The sequence below is a fragment of the Oncorhynchus keta genome, chromosome 34, assembly GCF_023373465.1.
Source record: "Oncorhynchus keta strain PuntledgeMale-10-30-2019 chromosome 34, Oket_V2, whole genome shotgun sequence".
In the NCBI taxonomy this organism is placed as follows: Eukaryota; Metazoa; Chordata; class Actinopteri; order Salmoniformes; family Salmonidae; genus Oncorhynchus; species Oncorhynchus keta.
Window position 1 is genome coordinate 56,920,519 of NC_068454.1, and position 20,587 is coordinate 56,941,105.

General features: G+C 40.4%; 1 protein-coding gene across 1 annotated transcript in view; it reads left to right on the forward strand.

The window, feature by feature from the left end:
* grik3 (glutamate ionotropic receptor kainate type subunit 3) overlaps positions 1 to 20,587 on the forward strand; it is a 128,925-nt gene that overhangs the window by 97,558 nt on the left and 10,780 nt on the right. Inside the window, exons 11-12 of the mRNA XM_035750703.2 lie at positions 10,940 to 11,163; positions 15,185 to 15,303. Of these exons, the coding sequence (XP_035606596.2) occupies positions 10,940 to 11,163; positions 15,185 to 15,303 (343 nt within the window). The remainder of the gene's footprint in view (positions 1 to 10,939; positions 11,164 to 15,184; positions 15,304 to 20,587) is intronic.

The following is a 20,587-nucleotide window of genomic DNA, read 5'->3' on the forward strand; positions in this document are numbered from 1 at the left end:
ACCTGGAAAGTAAACTTTGGAGTCAGCTCAGGAGAACTGTCCTGGGATTGCCATGAGAAGCTTGGATGGATATTGGTTTCCATACAAGTAAACCAACAACACCAACAACAATATCATTCATATATTCATAATTCCATTCCTTTACTTTAGATTGGTTTGTATTGTGCATATTATTGTGAAATTGCTAGATATTACCTGTTAGATATTACTGCACTGTTGGAGCTAGAAACACAAGCATTTCGCTACGCCTGCAATAACATCTGCTAAACACGTGTATCTGACCAATAACATTTCATTTGACAACCTTATCCCAAGGATTGGTATCATGGCTGTGGTCCTGCATTCTGTTCATCCCATACCAGAATCACCATGTGTCATTGGCTAATGTGCTGACAGGTTAGACATCCATGTCACGACTTCTACCGAAGTCGATGCCTCTCCTTGTTCGGGCGGTCCTCTGCGGTCGACGTCGCTGGTCTTCTAGCCATCCCCGATTCATTTTTCATTTTCCATTTGTCTTGTCTTGTTTTTCCCACACACCTGGTTCCCATTTCCCTCATTATGAGTTGTGTATTTAACCCTCTGTTTCCCCCGTGTCTTTGTGTGGTATTGTTGATTCTGTTTCATGTTCTGCACACGTTAGTCTGTTGAACTGGGTTATGTCAACCCGTATTGTTATTTCGTGTTCACTTTGCCGCGTGCTTTTGGTTCGCCTAAATAAAAGGCTCCGTTGGCTACCCAATGTCTGCTCTCCTGCACCTGAATCCCTAATAGCCATTTACGAATACCTGACAATCCAATGGAAGTCATGGATATGTTTCTGGGATGCTTTTATGCAAATAGAGGTGTGAGGTCAGATGACACTGACAGCAAACAAATATTTATTAACCCATGTTGTGTTGGGATGACCACATAACATTACAATGGTGCCGTCGACTAGTGACCCAACGGGTCACCTACAGTTGTTAGATACATTTATTGGTTTAAGGAAGACGACAAGCAAAACAAAGCCGTCTGCGTTTGTTATCAGCTGATTCGTCCTGCCAGCCCACAATCTCACGTAAATCATAGTTTCATTACTCAACGGTGCAGTAGTCGTGTGTGTTTATTAAAAGCAGTTGTAAGCCTTCATTCATATTTGTAGGTCACCGAGCTCTGTCAAACAAAGAAGCAAATGTGGTTTGACAAAAATAAAGTCTTTGTTGGTATGTCTGATGTCACCTTTTGTCAACGTGTAGGAAGGAGCAAATGGTCTCTGATTTCTAAAAACATGCATGCATGTAGCTGGGTTAGTGTTTTTCTATACATTTCCTGAGATTGTACTATTGAATAAACCAAGACAGAAGTATTGCATTGTGTGCATCAGGTGAATATACATTATTTCTGTCTATGCATACACGTGTATGTGCATAATATACATGATTAATAGGCCGTTGTGTGTAAATACAAATAGGATACATATTGAATGAGAAAGAGTGTGTGTGTTGTGGCTAATTAAATACAAAACAGCCTTCCGTGCCCATGTAGCATAGCGGCCTTTATTTTCCTCTGAGTCGTCAAAGCTCACTACAACGCCAAAAAGCATTGTTCAAAAGGCGTTAAATTATGCAACAGGTCATGTTAAACTTCATTTAGTCACAATAGATTATCCAATTAATCATGATGTTGATGCCAGTATTAATAGCGAGCTTAACACATCAATTGTTTCTTTTCAATTAATCTCTTGCTCCGTCAGACACACAGGAAGGTTACGGACGAGACCGATGCACACCACAGCAATCCACACATCTCATTGACTACATGTAGAGATAGCAGACTGGACTTGGGACCTTGGCAAGATATTGGATTGAAAAGGGGCTTTATTTGCAGTTCTAGGCACGTACATGTGTTGTCTCTATCTGAGGGTCGCAGACCTGATTGGTTTTACAGTGGTACGCGGAGGAGTTTTTGACTACTGAGGGCGGGATAGTGGTCAGAGCTGTCATTTTGACGGACGGGCAGCATGACTTTCAATTGCATCAACAACCACAGCTACATTATTCTGCTACATGGTAATGTTTTGTGCTATGGAAGTCTACTTGAAGGATAGGATGATGTTATAGTAATGCAAATGCCATTATCACTCTACAATCCTTTGCTATTCAAGGGGGACGTACTGTAGTCAGACGATGGAATTACCAGGGACAACATTTCTCTAGTCATATATGCAAATTGAAATACTGGTGGACAATGAGGGAGTTGGAGCACCATATGCAAATCTTTGTAAAACAATCGAGTTAAGAGGTACAGGAAATATGGCGATATGTTCTCCGGCGCTGTCCAAGATTATCATTCAATACACCTATAAGACTAAATAATCAAACCCCACAAATGTTAAAACCAGTAAATGTCAAAGGGACTGCAAGTAACACAGATTGTTATATCTTGTTACAGTTAATCTCTGCTGGGAGTGTTGATCTAAACTACCGGTCAAAGATTTTAGAACACCTACTCATTCAAGGGGTTTTCTTTATTTTACTATTTTCTACATTGTAGTATAATAGTGAAGACATCAAAACTATGAAATAACATATGGAATCATGTACTAACCAAAAAAGTATTAAAGAAATCAAAATATATATTTTATATTTGAGATTCTTCAAACTGGATAGACAATCTGGACCCTCTCTTTCTAAAATTCATTGTTGCAACCCCTACTGCCAGTCTGTTCAACCTCTCTTTCGTATCGTCCGAGATCCCTGAAGTTTCCGCGGTCATCCCCTCTTCAAAGGGGTGACACTCTAGACCCAAACTGTTACAGACCTATATCCATCCTGCCCTGCCTTTCTAAAGTCTTCGAAAGCCAGGTTAACTTCTTGGTGACGGGGCAGTATTTTCGCATCCGGATGAAATGCATGCCCAAATTCAACTGCCTGCTACTCATCCCCAGAGATAAGATATGCACATTATTAGTAGATTTGGGTAGAAAACACTCGGACGTTTCTATTTGAATCATGTCTGTGAGTATAACAGAACTTATTTACAGGCGAAACCCCAAGGACAAACCATTCAAATGTTTGTTTTTTTGAGGTCACTCTCTTTTCAATGGTTTTCATTGGGAATCCAGATTTCTAAGGGCCCTTCTTGCAGTTCCTATCACTTCCACTGGATATCAACAGTCTTTAGAAATTGGTTGAGGTTATTCCTTTGTGTAATGAAAAAGTATGGCCATCTTGAACGAGGGTCACTTGAAGTGTACTGTTAGATAGAGGCGTGCGAACAGAAAGCTAGCTACGGTTTGTTTTCCTCCAGTATTGAACACAGATCATCCCGTCTTCAATTTTATCGATTATTTAGGTAAAAAAATACCTAAAGTTGTATTACAAAAGTAGTTTGAAATGTTTTGGCAAAGTTTACAGGTAACTTTTAAGATATTTTGTAGTCACGTTGCGCAAGTTGGAACCAGTGTTTTTCTGGATCAATAGCGCCAAATAAATTTACATTTTGGATACATATCGAACAAAAGGACCATTTGTGATTGGAGTGCCAACAAAAGAAGCTCGTCAAAGGTAAGGCATGAATTATATTTTTATTTCTGCGTATTGTGTCGTGCCTGCAGGGTTGAAATATGGTTTATCTCTTTGTTTTACGGAGGTGCTATACTCAGATAATTGCATCGTTTGCTTTTGCCGAAAAGCCTTTTTGAAATCTGACATGTTGGCTGGATTCACAAGTGTAGCTTTAATTTGCTATCTTGCATGTGTGATTTAATGAAAGTTAGATTTTTATAGTAATTTATTTGAATTTGGCGCTCTGCATTTTCCCTGGCTTTTGGCCAGGTTGGATGCTAGCGTCCCACATATCCCAGAGAGGTTAATAAACAGATCGCTGACCATTTCGAATCCCACCGTACCTTCTCCGCTGTGCAATCCGGTTTTCGAGCTGGTCACGGGTGCACCTCAGCCAGCTCAAGGTACTAAACGATATCATGACCGCCATCGATAAAAGACAGTACTGTGCAGCCGTCTTCATCGACATGGCCAAGGCTTTCGACTCTGTCATTCACGTATTCTTAGCGACAGCCTCAACAGCCTTGGTTTCTCAAATGACTGCCTTGCCTGGTTCACCAACTACTTCTCAGACAGAGTTGTGTGTCAAATCGGAGGGCCTGTTGTCCGGACCTCTGGAGGTCTCTATGGGGGTACCACAGGGTTCAATTCTTGGGCTGACTCCTTTCTCTGTATATATCTGTATATATCAACGATGTCGCTCTTGCTGCGGGTGATTCCCTAATCCACCTCTACGCAGACAACACCATTCTGTTTAACCTCTTAGGCCGCCCCATCCCGCATGCGGGATCGTGACTACAGCCTCAAGCTCATTACCATAACGCAACATTAGCGATTTCTGAAAATTGCAAATGAAATGAAATAAATATGCCTGCCCTCAAGCTTATCCTTTTCTTAACAATCCTGTCGTCTCAGATTTTCAAAATATGCTTTAGAACCAGAGAAAATCAATAATTTGTGTAAGAGTGGTGATAGCTAGCTTAGCATTTAGCGTTAGCATTTAGCACGCAACATTCACAAAAACCAGCAAAGGGATCAAATAAAATAATTTACCTTTGAAGAACTTCAGATGTTTCAATGAGGAGACTCTCAGTTACATAGCAGATGTCCAGTTTTTCCTGAAAGATGCTTGTGTAGGACACAACGTTCCGTTTTGTTACTATGCATTTGGCTACCGAAACTAACCGAAAATTCAGTCACCTAAACGTCAAACTTTTTTCCGAATTAACTCCATAATATCGACTGAAACATGGAAAACGTTGTTTGAATCAATCCTCAAGGTGTTTTGTCATATATCTCTTCATTGAAATGCCTTCCCTGGAAGCGTGCATTCTTCTCTGATTCGGATGGAAAAATACTGGTACCTGACTTTTGCGCACCAATTTCCACGCAGACACCGTGCGGGACACTTGGTAATTGTAGGCTCTTATGGTCAATCTTCCAATGATATGCCTACAAATACGTCACAATGCTGCAGACACCTGGGGGAAACGATAGGAAGTGTCCGTTCATTCCTGTCGCATTCACAGCCATATAAGGAGATCATGGAAAACGTGCCTCCAGAAATCCTGTTGATTTCCTGGTCACTCAAACATCTTGGTTTTGCCTGTAGATTTTGTTCTATGGCACTCACAGTGAAAATCTTTGCAGTTCTGGAAACGTCAGAGTGTCTTCTTTCCAAAACTATCAACTATTCCAAGCATAGTCGAGCATCTTTTCGTGACAAAATATTGCGCTTAAAACGGGCACGTCTTTTTATCCAAAAATGAAATACTGCCCCTATAGGACTAACAGGATATGTCTGGCCCTTCTTTGGTCACTGTGTTAACAAACCTCCAAACAAGCTTCAATGCCATACAACACTCCTTCCGTGGCCTCCAACTGCTATTAAACGCTAGTAAAACTAAATGGATGCTTTTAAACCGATCCCTACCCACCCGCCCGACTAGCATCACTACTCTGGACGGTTTTAACTTAGAATCTTCGGTCAATACTCCCCGCAAAAAGACCAATGATGTTTGGCTGTGTTGCAAACATCCAGAGGAATGCACTGAAACCAACCATGACTAGATAAACGATCGTTTACGGTGTGTAATCACGTCGAATGCTCCGTAAAAAATGATAGAGATGGAATTCACGGCATAAACGGTTTACAAAATGTTTCGATTTAGGCTATAAAAATGGATTTTATCAAAGATAACAACACTTCATTTGATCACTGGAACCCTCAGGAAGAGAAATAAGAGCAAGATATCAGAATGTAAGTCATAATTGTACCTTCAGATGTGAATGTGTAAAAACTGTCATGGCGGAAAATGTTTCTGTTGTTGATTGCTCTTCTCAAACAAAAGCATGGGATTTGTTCTCTGTAATAGCTATTTTAAATTGGAAAACGGAGTTTGATTACCAAGATTCTAATCTTTTGAAGGGTGTAAGACACTTGCATTTTCAAGAATGTTTAATGTTACGAAGTTGAATAAGTACCTCTATTTCTTTTTGTTTTCCTCTAACCTATTTTGTGCCTCTATAGTACAGTTTCTATTACCATCTACCTGCGCTGTTACTCCCTATATTTCCTTTATTAGTCTAATCTCTTTTGACCTTTTGTTTTAATGATGATACATTATATATGATATTAAATATACAAGTACATTTGAAAGTGTCCCATTCAATAAGGGGATCTGCTGTACCTATGTTGTACAAAAAGTAAATTATGAATTATTTTGTCTTAGATTAACAAATTGTCATCCAATAGGCTTTGATTACATTTTCAATATCCCAGACCATGTGGATATTCTGTAAGAGTTATATGGAGGCCAATTAGAGGCCAATTAGAGGCCAAGTCTGATCGCATGCAGTCTCCTATTAATACTTTGAAAAACCTTTGGTGCCAGCAAGAGCAATAATAGGAAGTAATCAAGACGGCAAGCTTGATTAAGCCTCCATGTATATTTCACTAGGTCAGGATTTTTCAATCTCCATATATCCACTAATTCTAATGTATCCATGATCTTCATAATCTCCTTAAGTGCGATAGTTAATAGAATGATTTCCTTTACGATAATAGATTATTTCGTTGCTTGTAAGCTCAATACATTATTATATATATTTCAAAAAAGTGTGGATCGTTATTATTTGGCCCATATAGATTAATTAGCAAGATGGTCCAATAGCATTTTTTAAATTATCCATCTTCCTTGCAGATCTGTTTGCACAGTTTGCACAATCGGATAAAAATGTGTATTACCTGTTGTAACTCCCATCCCGTGAACGGGATCGTTGTCATCATCTGACACTAATTAGCATAACGCAACGGACATAAATATTCCTAGAAAATATTCCTATTCATGAAAATCAAAGGTGAAATATGTTAATCACCGTGTCACCTCAGCTTTTCAAAATATGCATTACAGCCAAAGCTAGACAAGCATTTGTGTAAGTTTATCGATAGCCTAGCATAGCATTTTGTCCAGCTAGCAGCAGGTAACTTGGTCACGGAAATCAGAAAAGCAATCAAATTAAATCGTTTACCTTTGATGAGCTTCAGATGTTTTCACTCACGAAACTCCCAGTTAGATAGCAAATGTTCCTTTTTTCCAAAAATATTAATTTTGTAGGCGAAATAGCTCCGTTTGTTCTTCACGTTTGGCTGAGAAATCGCCCGGAAATTGCAGTCACGAAAACGCCAAAAAATATTCAAAATTAGCTCCATAATATCGACAGAAACATGGCAAACGTTGTTTATAATCAATCCTCAAGGTGTTTTTCAAATATCTATTCGATAATATATCTGCCGGGACAATTTGTTTTTCAGTAGGACCGATTGGAATAATGGCTACCTCTGTATTTTACGCGAGAATCTCTCTGGGAGCCATCAGGTGACCACTTGCGCAATGTAGCCGCTTACGGGTATTCTTCAACATAAATGCGTAAAACTACGTCACAATGCTGTAGACACCTTCGGGAATACAGAGAAAGAGTAATCTGGTTGATAGCCCATTCACTGCTCAATAGGGACACATTGGAACGCAGCGCTTTCAAAACATGAGGCACTTCCGGATTGGATTTTTCTCAGGCTTTCGCCTGCAAAATCAGTTCTGTTATACTCACAGACAATATTTTTATCGTTTTGGAAACTTTAGAGTGTTTTCTATCCTAAGCTGTCAATTATATGCATATTCTAGCATCTTGTCCTGACAAAATATCCCGTTTACTACAGGAACGTTATTTTTCCAAAAATGAAAATAGTCACGCCTAGTCACAACCCCTTTTGAGATTATTTTACCATGACACAAATATATTTCTCCCTCCCAGTCCTTTTTCCACCCAACCTCATCTATATTTGTAGAATGAGTTTCCTGTAAACAATAGATATTATATTCTTTTTCTTTTAGCCATGTAAAAAGTGAGCTTTTTTTTATGATCTGATAAGCCATTACAATTATAAATTGCTATACTTATTTCCCCACTTACCATAATGATACCCAAGTTTAAATTATACTTACCACAACCAATGTTTGTAACCTTACCATTATAAAGCACCATGATGATTAAGTGTCCATATAGTTGTGCCATAATAATTTCCACTGTTAAATATACTGTAGCTGCAACTTTGTAAACCTCCAATTGTCCTAATATTCCACCCACTAAACCCCCCCCATATCTAGGTCTGTTGTCACTATGACCATCAGGCCATCTCCCTGACTCATGACGCACCTTTGCGTCCTAAGGCAAACCCTTGGCCGCCGATCGGCATTGGCCAGAGGGAAATATCATTATCTATGAGGATGCCTAACCAAATAACATGGAATACAGAAAAAAAATTATTGTAACAATAATAACAGCACAATCTTATACATGCATGCTCATATTTGAAAGTCCTTGCAAGGCTATAACCATATCAGCCCAGCCTGTTCAGTTCATTGGATTCAATTGTTTGTAAAAAAAAAAAAAAAAAAAAAAAAAAGGAGCACCTCAACCAAATTGAGATGGTTTGGGATGAGTCGGACCACAGAGTGAAGGAAAAGAAGCCAACAAGTGCTCAGCATATGTGTGAACTCCAGGTGAAGCTGGTTGAGAGAATGCCAAGAGTTTGAAAAGCTGTCATCAAGGCAAAGAGTGGATATTTGAAGCATCTCAAATATAAAATATATATTTGTTTAACACGCTTTTGGTTACTATATGATTCCATATGTGTTATTTCATAGTTGTGATGTCTTCACTATTATTCTACAATGTAGAAAATAGTAAAAAATAAAAAATAAACCTTGAATGAGTAGGTGTTCTACATCTTTGACCGGTAGTGTTGGTGTAATTGTATGAATCCTACAGAATGTTATCAGGTGTGGCAGTATGGAGGTGGCACAGCTCTAAGCTTACAATACCATCTGCGCGCCCACAGATAACACAGAGCCATGTGGCACTCAGCAGGGTACTATTAGGTTATCACGCGTGTGCTCCGCAATACGTGTCTAAGCAGAAAATAGCCGTGCAGCGTATATATTAGCCCACCATAGGGATGGCTGAGATTGGCTGGGATCACCTGCTGCTCGGTCTTCCGGTTGAGTGGCAGCTAGCTTGAAAAGCGGAGGTCGATGGCAGAGAACAGAAGAAGCGTGTGTGTGTTGTAAACGTAAAAGTTTAATGAGGGCACAGTGGATTGCACCACATGACAGATTGGCTGTGCCCACACTGTCTCTCTTTGTTAGGCTTTCTTGTGTTTAGCCACCAGTGTTAGCTACAGGCACAGGTATAATACAAACGGTCACACACGGAGTTCGACTATTTTCTTATACTGACCACCATTGACTGCTCTGAATGTTAGAGTAGTAATTAAGTATTTTTTTGGAAGGGGGTGTGACTGAACTATGTTGTAGCGACAGCAAAAGAAATGTCCATGAGTTACTTTCATAACACCAAAAAAGCATATTGTATTTTTCATTTTAGAGGTTATTGCTCTACATTGTAATGTCAGCTAAGCTAAGAAATGAAGGGGGTTGATGAAATGCATTGTCAGCCTTGTCCATACATTACAAATGACACATTTGGAGGGGGGAATTCATTGTCCGAATAAAAGTGTTGGGTTGGGTAGTACAAATCAACTACATTTGCTTCTTGGAATACTTTTGAGCACTTTCTTGGAATGCCTCTGAGCTTACAGGGAGCAGGGTTCTGGTCATTCCGACCTTCATATGATCTGCAGGACTAGACATCCTCCACACTTTCCAATGTACGCACCAATACCTAATTTAACTGACCACCATCAGGGATGTTCTGGTGCTACCACACTGAGCTTTGTTGCTATGCCACCACTCAAAAAGGAAGAAAAAGAGATTGTCCCAAACCCCTTTGTGAGTTTCCTTAGTTTCCGAGGAAGGGAGCTATTCAAGCGTGAACCAAGCATCTGGTTTCATTAATCTCCTGTCCAACCCTGACGTGTTTGAGGTGTGGGGGGAGGCAATGTAAATGGTAACCTTCTGAATATGCAGCCAGACGCAAAATCATGGGCCGCAACGTTCACCTTCAGACCCTGCCAGGGCAGAATCTCAGAGCGCTATATTAGCCTAATCAGAAGGCACCAGGCTCCAGGCTCCAGATAGTGGAGGCTTGGGGAGAAGCTGGTGGGAAGGCATGTGGGAATGGCCCTTGTTTCTTGTGATTCATTAGAGCAGGTGTTCGTCATTTCTTATGTAAATAATTGATTGGCGAATAATTGGCGGGAGGGGGCAACCTGTGATCTCTGAAAAATTACTTTGATGTGAAGTTCAATAGAACTTTGATTTTATGAAATTATGTCATATGTTACAGGACTTCATATTTGTTATGAAACTACCAATGTAATGTACTTAATTTTTCCTCAAACTGGTTTTCAAGTTTCATGTACCTTTTTGGTGTAACAACAATGGTTCATGCAGATCTATGCTTTTCAAAGATACCTGAAGAACATATGAAAATACCAGCAAAAGAAGCTCAAATCAAATCAATACAATAAGTGTAGACTTTACGGTGAAAAGCTTACTTACGAGTCCTTTCCCAATAATGCAGTTAAAAAGTAAGAAAATTAACAAATAGATACAAATAAAATAACACTAAAATAACAATAATGAGTCTATATACAGGCTACGTACAAGGATTACTGGTACCGAATCAGTGTACTGGAGTACGAGGTAGTTGGGTGATTGATTGAGGTAATATGTACATGTCGGTTTGGTTAGGTGATTGATTGAAACGCTATGTACATGTACTGTAGGTAGGGGGTGAAAGCAGACAATCCGAGTAACCATTTAATTAACTGTTCAGCAGTCTTATGGCTTTGCGGTAACAAAGGTAATAAAGCTAGTGAAAGGGTCTCATCGTTTGACTGATCGTCCCTTCTCTTGTCTCCCCTACAGAGAGCCGACTTGGCTGTGGCCCCTCTTACCATTACCTACCTGCGTGAGAAGGTTGTGGACTTCTCAAAGCCCTTCATGAGCATGGGCATCAGCATCCTGTACCGCAAGCCCAACACCACCAACAATGGTTTCTTCTCCTTCCTCAACCCCATGACCCCTGACATCTGGGTCTACATCCTGCTGGCCTACCTAGGCGTAAGCTGTGTTCTCTTCGTCATCGCCAGGTGAGTCCCAGACTTTTCTTGGCTACTTCATGTTCTGCCTGTCTGTGTGTGTGTGTGTTTGTGTTCATTGAATTTTATTGAGTGATATATTTTTTTATTCTACTTGTAGGGCTAAGTTGCAGGCACAAAAAAAGTTAGTTAAACAATTATTTGTGACAACACTGTCTCTCACTAGGGGAGCACCATGTTGAACATGCCAAAACCAAGGCACAACCTAACATTTTAATGCCCCCAACTGTGTATTGTTGCAGCGATGTGGAAATGTTTTATCTGGAAGGATATAGTGCACAAATTGAGGCTGGCCAATCTGAATCTCTGCAGAACTGAGCCAGTCAATGATGGTCTCAAGTGATTCCATCAGTTGGGGGTAAGAGAAGGTCTCGGCTCAGCGGTAGGTCCATGTTCAATTGGTACAAGTCCTACATTTTGTGTGAGCTGGTGGGTAGTGATCAAGGCAGTTATGTCAGCGTGGGCTCTCTGTGGAGCCCAGCAGTGGAAGAAAAAGATGAGAGTAAGCAAACCACCAGTGAAGTTATACTCTCCAATTCAAAGCATTTCCTGTATAATGTATCTGCAGTAATGCAGTAATGCTTCTTCGAACAACTTTCGTCTTTCAAATGTATAAAAATAAATACCTGCCGATACCTGGAGAAAGAAATTTGATAATAAAAATAGAAAATGTCTCTCATGACATTTACCTGTGCTTGTTATCTTTTCCACATTCCTCACAAATCATTGAAAGTTGAAATTAGTATTGATTGAGATCAGGGTATCTGATTTTGTCAGTATTTCCCTATGTGTTCCAAATGTGTTCCTGAGACCTTCTATGGAATTATTTACATAAGAGAGAAAGAAAAGAACCCATGTGCCACTTGCAGGCATCCTGCTCTCCTTCTGTGGTCATTGTCACTGCTTCTCACCACTTCCCGGTGCCTCCAAATGCGCAGTGGTGCTTGAGGAAGTTCTTTTGAAGGGGCTTGGGGTTCTGAGAGGAGCCAGCTGCGCTCCTCAACCCTCTCCCATTATGTCTTGAGACAAGCTCACAAGCTCATTTTAGCACCCTATTTTTGTAAGTACGAGTAGAAAATCATCTCTGATTGTTGCATCATTCTTTGGAGACCTGCATAGAAAGCGAGCAGAAGTGCTTAGAGCCAAAAGAAGGCTCAAATAGCAGTTTGATGTATGGGTGCTTGAGATGTTGGAAGAACCAGAACGCTTTGACGAAAGAGGCAAATGTATGTGTTTAATATCAGGTAGACACGTACTGTACTGATAAACTATAGACTAAAACAATTCAGACAAATTTGAAGTCAAAAGCTTTTCTGGACAATCATGATCCTTGTCACTGAGCAGGCACCCACGAGAAGAGAACTATGAAAGCGCTACGCCTTGTGTTTTTCCACAGCCATCTTGGAGTCCATGACCGTAGGTCAACAATATAGGAAATCTACTTGAGCGCTTACAGAAGTATGAAACCAACAAAAAAAATCACAAGCAACCATTTTCTAAGTACAATAGAGAGAAAACATTGAGCAGTGCCCGGTATTTGCACTTGCCTTATCAGTGCTCTTATAACCTGGGATCACTTTAAGGATGTAACTAGGGGGGTAGAAATCATCATCAAGCTTCAATGCTGCATTACACTATCCAGGACCTGGAAAATGTATCTTTGAAATTCCATAAGATAAAAATTGGCAGTGGAATACAGATGACAAAAATACGACTTCTATACCATGCCGATGTAAGAACTTACTCTCTCGAAAGAGTGTAATAATGGAGTTTTTCCCCCAGTCATCCTTATCTTTTCAAATAGCAACACACTGGCCAAGTTTCAATTTCTTTGAGTTACCGCTTCAGGTGCTTCTGCTATGTCTGTCTAGAATGAGGGAGAGGCGAGGGTTTGCTTTCTGATTCTCACTCATACTATTTAGAGGACAGATTTTTTGTGTGACCAGATTGAATGAAAAACACACTAATGGCGAAGGTGCATAAAGATTTCGGAATTCAGATAGGACGTCATGGTTTTACCACTATCCATTGAGTTTTCTAACTACAGTGCGTGACATGGTTCAATGCGCCAATAAATCAGCACAATCTACTTTTTGGGGTTTTTCAAATTGTCTGCTTAACTTGTGTTCATGTATTACTGTACATACTGTGCTAATCACGATACAAAATAATTGTAACACAGAGCAATGTACAATATAGCGAGTTTGGTAAACAACTCATTTGTATTTAGTGTATGGACGCCGCCATCTTTAAACACCTTCCCCATTAAATGGAGGAACATGGAGATGCAAACCAGTCTCCTGAGCTATGTATTCCATTAAATGAACAAATGTTTTGGAAGACACTTTATTGACACTATATATATATGATTCTCACTTAGAAATGTTATTAGCGTTTGACTTCTAACTTAATTAAAGGTCTTGATTTATTCTCTTCTTTTTGAATAGACTATTTTCGGGACCATTTTCGGTCATACTTTATTTGGATAATCCGGATAGTCCATCTGTAGAGCATCATACTATGAACAAACTATCTGTTGATAGCAACTGCTTGATACGGTTACGGTTAGGGTTAGGTTCAGAATAAGGGTAAGGGTTAAGATTACGGTTAGTGCTAGGGTTAGTAGATATGAAGTTTGAAATGTTACTGATAGTCCATTTGTAGATGCTCTATAGACTTTCCAAATAAAGAGTTACCTTATTTTCTCCACTCATTGGCTAACGTTCATGAAAGCCAGTAGATAGCATCTCTTCTTAAAATATGCTGCTTCTATCTGGCTTCGAAGGATCTAAGCCTCCTCTTCTTCTCCTCTCCCCTGACAGCAAAACACCCTGAATAAATCAGATCGTATTTGAAAACATTTTCAAAATTAATTTCAGGAAGGGAAAGCACTGACATTTAGCATGTTTTATCTCCCCAGCTGCCTTTAAAAGAGACTGTTGATGTACATTAAAGGATTTATGGTGTGGAGCACTTTGAGAAGATGTTACACTAAATGGCAGAGTACGTGGAACCATGGGCTTCGCAGGTTTTATACTACTACATTTTCAGCATTGCCTGCCTCGTTCTATCCCAAATTGACATTTCAATATCTGTCGTCCTGAAAGTGGTATTTTTGTGTACAGTTAGCTACCTTTGAGCACAGCGAGATATCTACAGAGATATATAAGGGTACGGCAAACTTTTTGATTTGAACAGGGTTGACAGACAGCTATCGTCAAGGACACATAAGAGCACGTCAACACAACTGACAAATGCACCGCGAACAATCAAGTTACTGAAAACAATAAAAGTGGACATCTTTACAGCGTGACTTTTGTTTGTATAGTGGGTAAAAAGCCATCAGAAAATGTGTCTCCTTTTGCACCCCGTAATTTGTGCCCACAGTTGCACAGATCTTTAGGGACACTGTAGGCTAACGCTTCATGGGTGGTTTTGTCAGGCGAAATTCAGGTTAAGTGCTCGGCTCAAGGACACATCAGGAGTGCTCTACCCAGCAGAGAGGCCTTCGATGCAGAGAACTAGAATGTATTATTAAGCACAGCTTCTGTTCCATCTTATTAGAACCAATTTGAGATGCATTACTATGGTTCACCCCAAAAGCCACAGGATTACTGGCCAAGAGTATGAAATGAAACAAAGATAGGTATGCCCATGCATAAAACATGGGAAACTTGGGAACAATAAATCAGATCTGTGTAAGTCCCTATATTACCCCCCATCCCCATATTACAGTATGAACACAGTTATATCATTGATTATTAAACTGTTTTGAGCCATAGTTTTCCTTTGAACTCATTTTTCTCTGTATAGCGGGCTACATGAGTACCCATTATTTCTATATTGATATTGATGTTGGTGAGAAAGGGATTGAATTCTAATGCACATTATCTCTTTCCCCATGCCTCGTCAGGGTTAACTGAGCCCCACAGTAACAATACACTATTATGCCGAAATTGTGGTACACTGGAGCCTTTGTTCCTGATATCCTTCTCCACCTGTCTCCCTGTAGGTTCAGTCCGTACGAATGGTACGACGCCCATCCCTGCAATCCCGGATCCGACGTGGTGGAGAACAACTTCACCCTCCTTAACAGCTTCTGGTTCGGTGTGGGCTCCCTCATGCAGCAAGGTATGGTATAGCCTAGCTTTTTCCCTCTTTCACATGTCAAAAGCATCAGTCCCTCCTCCACTCCCTTCCTCTGCGCAGCCACCCTCCCTCTCCCTCCCTCTCTCCACCTCTTTAACTGACAAGCTACCTCATTTCCATGTTCGAGACTGTTTTAGAAGACACTTGCCCGTCAGGAACAACTGGAGCTCAGACGTACATTACAAAAGAAAGCTGTTGTCACCTCCCTGCCTGCTCGTAGAAACAGGAGTGGTGAGAGAAAGTAGGTGTCAGACACCTGTCAGAATGTGGCAGGTAAAGACAGAAAACACGGTAGTATTTGTTTCCCCCATAACACAGCTGTTTATGTTTTGGGACGAAAGGGTAAGTTGGTGAACGTGTCTGACAAATGCCAGCTGTCACTCCTCGCTGGCGTTGGCTATGGCCACAAGGTTGACGTTTATATTCTTGTGTTTCCCGAGTGCTCGTACCAAAGACCCATTGTCGAAATCTATGTCCGACACACAGCTCAGCTCTCGGTACAGATTACATTTTGTAAAATGCCACTTGGGCCTTTTATGATGCTGGAGTAGTGTTATGTAATTGTCCTTTATGCATAATTTCATCATATTAAAATATGTCAATTCTCAGCATCTTTCTTATGCCAGAGAAAGACAGTTAACTTTAGTCTTTCCCCAACCCCCAAAGTACCTATTTGAATTATCCCACCTTCTGTGTAAGCTTACACAAATCCGAGGAAGGTTAGGGGAAGGATATTACGGCGACACCACGCTAATGCGGTCGCCTCGTCCACCCTTAAAGACATTCGTAAGCAAATGGAGCCCCATAAATGCTTTGACATAATGAAGTCAGCCGAGGATAAAAAAAAGAGCTACTAATAAAATGTTTAACCTCAATGTAACAAGACAAATTAGGGAGGCTCGAAGGTGGATCTCTGCCGGTAAGGAGCGCAAATGCGACAATCCATTAAGCACAAATGCTGTACTCCTCGGCAGCTCTCCCGCGTAGCTGCATGGTATCTCTGACTATTTGCATTGTGAGTGGAGGCTAGGAGTCTAACAGTACAATATGCGAGGGAGGAGAGGAACGAGCAAAACAGGAAGTTGGTGATTCATCTTTGAACAGGATTGATAGTCCTTTGTCATTGGAATGGTAGGTCAACCACTTGAATCTTGAACTTAAAACTTAAACCACCTGTGTTGGTAAAGAATATTGTTCCTTTGAATACTGTCCTCCTCTAAGCAAGTTAATGTTGTTCCCCCAGATTACATACCATACAACAGGATATTTTACCTGATACAGCAAAATGGTCTAAGAGTCTATACGGTTACTTTAAAATTATTTGGGACATCAAACATGGAAAATGATTTCATCTGGGATATTGACTTGCTTTGTTCTTTGGACACAAGTGAAAAAAATATGCATTTGGTGACAGTAGCGAGGTTAACAAAACCAAAAGGATATCTAACTTTGTAATTTGGGTGAACTATCCCTTTAAGATCATAGTGCTAATGTGGTCTGGAATCGCTTCGAACAATTACGTTAACAGGTTACAATTACTCTTTAAACATGTTACCTTTTCCCAATCCAACTCAGTGAAAGTGAAAAAAAAAGAAATAACCTGCGTCATTTGCAGTTAACTAAAAAAGTAGGTCAAACATTGATTCTCCTGAAGACATACCCACACAAAATGCGTTTAAAAAAAAATCCAGTTCCTTATAACAAACCTTTATACGATCTAATCGATTGGTCATGTCATTTATCAATGCAGAAATATCAGTCTTCACCCTGGAGCACCATGTGCTGCCTGCGCACATTTATCTACGGTCTAGTATTGAGTAATTGTGGCACCTATGTGTTCTGTAGCCAGGTGCGGACTGGCCATCTGGCATTTCAGGAAAATGCCAGATTACCTGTCTGTAGCAAAGAAGTTTGAGGGTCTGTGCTCAGGCTAAGGGGAATGGTGACCGGTGCGTGAGAGAGAAAAAGGACCATGGAGTTCAGCAGGTGCTCACACTCAAACCGTAAAAAAAGAAAAACCAAGGAGGCAGAGAAATATACTTTATTTAATTCCATGCTGGAAAGAATACAATAAGTGCTAATGGAAGATGTAAAAAGCTCTATGTGTTCTGCCCCGATTCAAATGGTCCAAGTATGTATCCAAAGGGTGCATTTTGTTATACAAACCAGACACCTTATGCTCTGCTGCCATACTCACCTAACAGCCGCTGAGGAGGAAGCCATTTCATTGACATGTTTGGAAGAGGAAGAACAGCCTAATAAAACAAAATCCTGCCAGCTTGTCTGTGGGAGTGAGGTGTCCTACAAAACAAGAACACACAAAATGGAGAGGTGTAAAAGCACACCTTGCATGCTTCAAAAGAGGTGCGCTCTGGGCCGTGTGAGGCTTTTCTCATGGCAAACATAGTGTCTGATGGGTGTTGCAAAACGGGTGAAACAGGAATATAAGTTGCTATATTGATACGCAAAATGTGTAAGTAACATACGCTGTACAAAATATTGCATTTATAGTCATGGGGCATTGTTTTGACCTTATCTGTGGAATCTTAATCCGATAATGAGAAGAGAGTTTCTCAACTTGGAAAACATTTTTAGTTTATATGACATTCAGTGTTTAAAAAGAGATTAACAAGCTCTAACAGCCTCTGGCGTAGAGAACGTGTTTTTATGTGATGAGGCTGCTAAGGAGAGAATGTTAAGTGCAGGTAATGATTCTCACGGGAAGAGGTGCCTCCCCGATGTTAAGTTGAAGCTTTGGTTGTGGGGAAAATAATATGGGGAGATAGCCAGGGCATTGCATTTAATAGTACTCAGTGCTTCTAAATCCACAGACAATATAACTCCCAGAAAGGCTCTGATTGTCCTTTTTCAAACTGACGATGGGGCAAGGAGTTTCCTTTTTTTATCAGACACTTCTGTGTAATGCATTGTGAATCTATCTTAAGCATGTGTGCTTTTGTCAATGCTGTTATGAGGAGCCATGAGTAGTTATGAATGCTTTTTGCAAGTGGAATATTGTACTATGGTTGATAGGAGGTACTGTGAACGCATGAATTTCACACAGGTGGATCACGGCAAATATTACCACTGTTTGCAATATTGCAAGCATCAATAATTATCACAGAATGATCACAGCAAATGATTGTAATGTTTGTTTGTGTCAACGAATCCCAAAAGGGATGGGTTGGCCAACTGGGTGCTTTGGCACAAAAATAGAATGTCCTTCATTCATTCAGCATCCCTGGGCCTAATACCTTTCTCAATAACATTGCCATTTTGCCGTAGTGTGTATTTAGAGTCACATCCCCCATCCTTTAACATACTTTAGATTGGATTTTTTTTGCCATTGTGTTTTGCAAGGCCTTTCACATGACATGACTACTTGAAACTATGATGTCAGCACCTAGGCCATTCTAGCTGCAGCAGCCCTGCAGTCACTGAGATTGTGTTGCTTTGTTGACTGGAACTGCATCATTGTCTTCTGCTCTGAAAGGACATGTGTACTTCTTTGGCTTGGAAGACATGAAGTTCTTCTTCAAGGAGATGTATAATGCATTGACAAGGTTTTATTTCCTCCGGCGGCACTATTGTTGTATTTATTAGAGTGTTCTTAGGTGCCGTGCGTTCCAGCTGACAACAGCATTTTACGGCCTGGAATCTAATTGGGCTACCAGTTCCAGTTCCTTACCAGTCTGACTGCTGAGCTGGGTGTCCTCCTATTCTTAAGTGATAGTTCTTACCTTGGAGTGTTACTGTACTGGCCTTGTTTAGCCACCGTGTAAAGGCTGTCAAATCTCAAAGGACAAATCCAATCAAATTGGGTAAGGAAGGTTAAAAAGCTGACCACTTTACCTCCTCTCAGTGGGGTGGTTACTCTTCAAAATTGCCCTCATAAATCTTCTCAGTAAAGTAGTGGAGGGCACTGAACACAACCTCTGGTGGAGAGGTTGTTTTAGGCGTCGACAGGGACAGAAAATAAAGTATCTTTAGCCGTGAGTCAAAAAGCAATTGTAAAAAAGATATATGGGAATTTATCTGACGGAGGACCTCCCAATGTCATACTAAATGCTGTGGGAGGCAGTCTGGCCAACCTAAGTAATTGAACATTTATGTCCTGAGACTGATAACACATTTTCAACCTGTCAAATGTAAGTTGTCACAAATGGATGTATGTTATGCATGCATTCTTAATTAAAAATCATGCGAAGAAGAATACAAAACAGACACATTGTAATCTCAAAATGCATATGCAACAGCCCAAAATAAAAGAAAGCATATAGAACATATGGCTGTGGCAAAAGGAGGTGGAACATTTCAAAGGCAGAGAAAGAGCAGAATCACGTTTAGATGTGACTTCTTTGTCTTGGTGACATTATTTTAATTGGACGCAGGCCTAGTGTCAAGTTTCTTTATGAAACCCCACAGCGAAAAAGCTAACACGTGTCAGTTTATTCTTTCAAAAACGCCAGAATAGATTTCTGTCTGTTAAGCTTGGCGGTATCAGAGGCCGCGTTCCAGGCTGACTACATTGCAGATGCATGCCAGATCTCCAGCCCAGACCACCCACTCCATCACTGCTTTGATCTCCTCCAGTCATTTGGGAGATACCGGTCAATTAAGTGTCGCATTGCGCCCTTCTGGGGGAGTTTTATCCCGGGGGTTATCACTATAATGAACAATTATATGTAGCTTCCCTCTATGGGCAGGTACGCATTCATGTGTGAGCTGTGCTAGGATTTTCTTCTTGTAGGACAATAAACCTGATTGTGACCTGATTATGATATCTCACAATGCATGTATAGGTGTTTAAAGTTGCAACTAACCTCATTATATGATATAGCAATCAGATACCTGACTCTGCAGTCGATAACTTGCACACAACCATTGAATGGCGCATGAAACACAACTGGAATATTGTCAGCTTGGAACATGACCATTATTTTTCAATGAACTCTCAACCCAGACTGGGGGTTTGTGTTGATCCAGGAATCCTACTGTATCTGGCATTAGAGTTTGGGATCGCCCCCCAAAAGGTTGTGCTGAGCCTCTTCCTTCATAATCAGCCAATTGTAGTCAAATTAAAATATAATGGCAGCCTTCCAAACTTAGGAAGGCTGCCAGGTACTTAGATATGCCACTTTAGTTGTTTTCCATCTGAGAATTTGAGTAAGACCATGATGAATCCCTTTTATGTGAAAAAGCAACCATATAACCATTGTGTTTGTTATATTCTGTAACAGTCTTATATAAAGAAGATGCATATGTG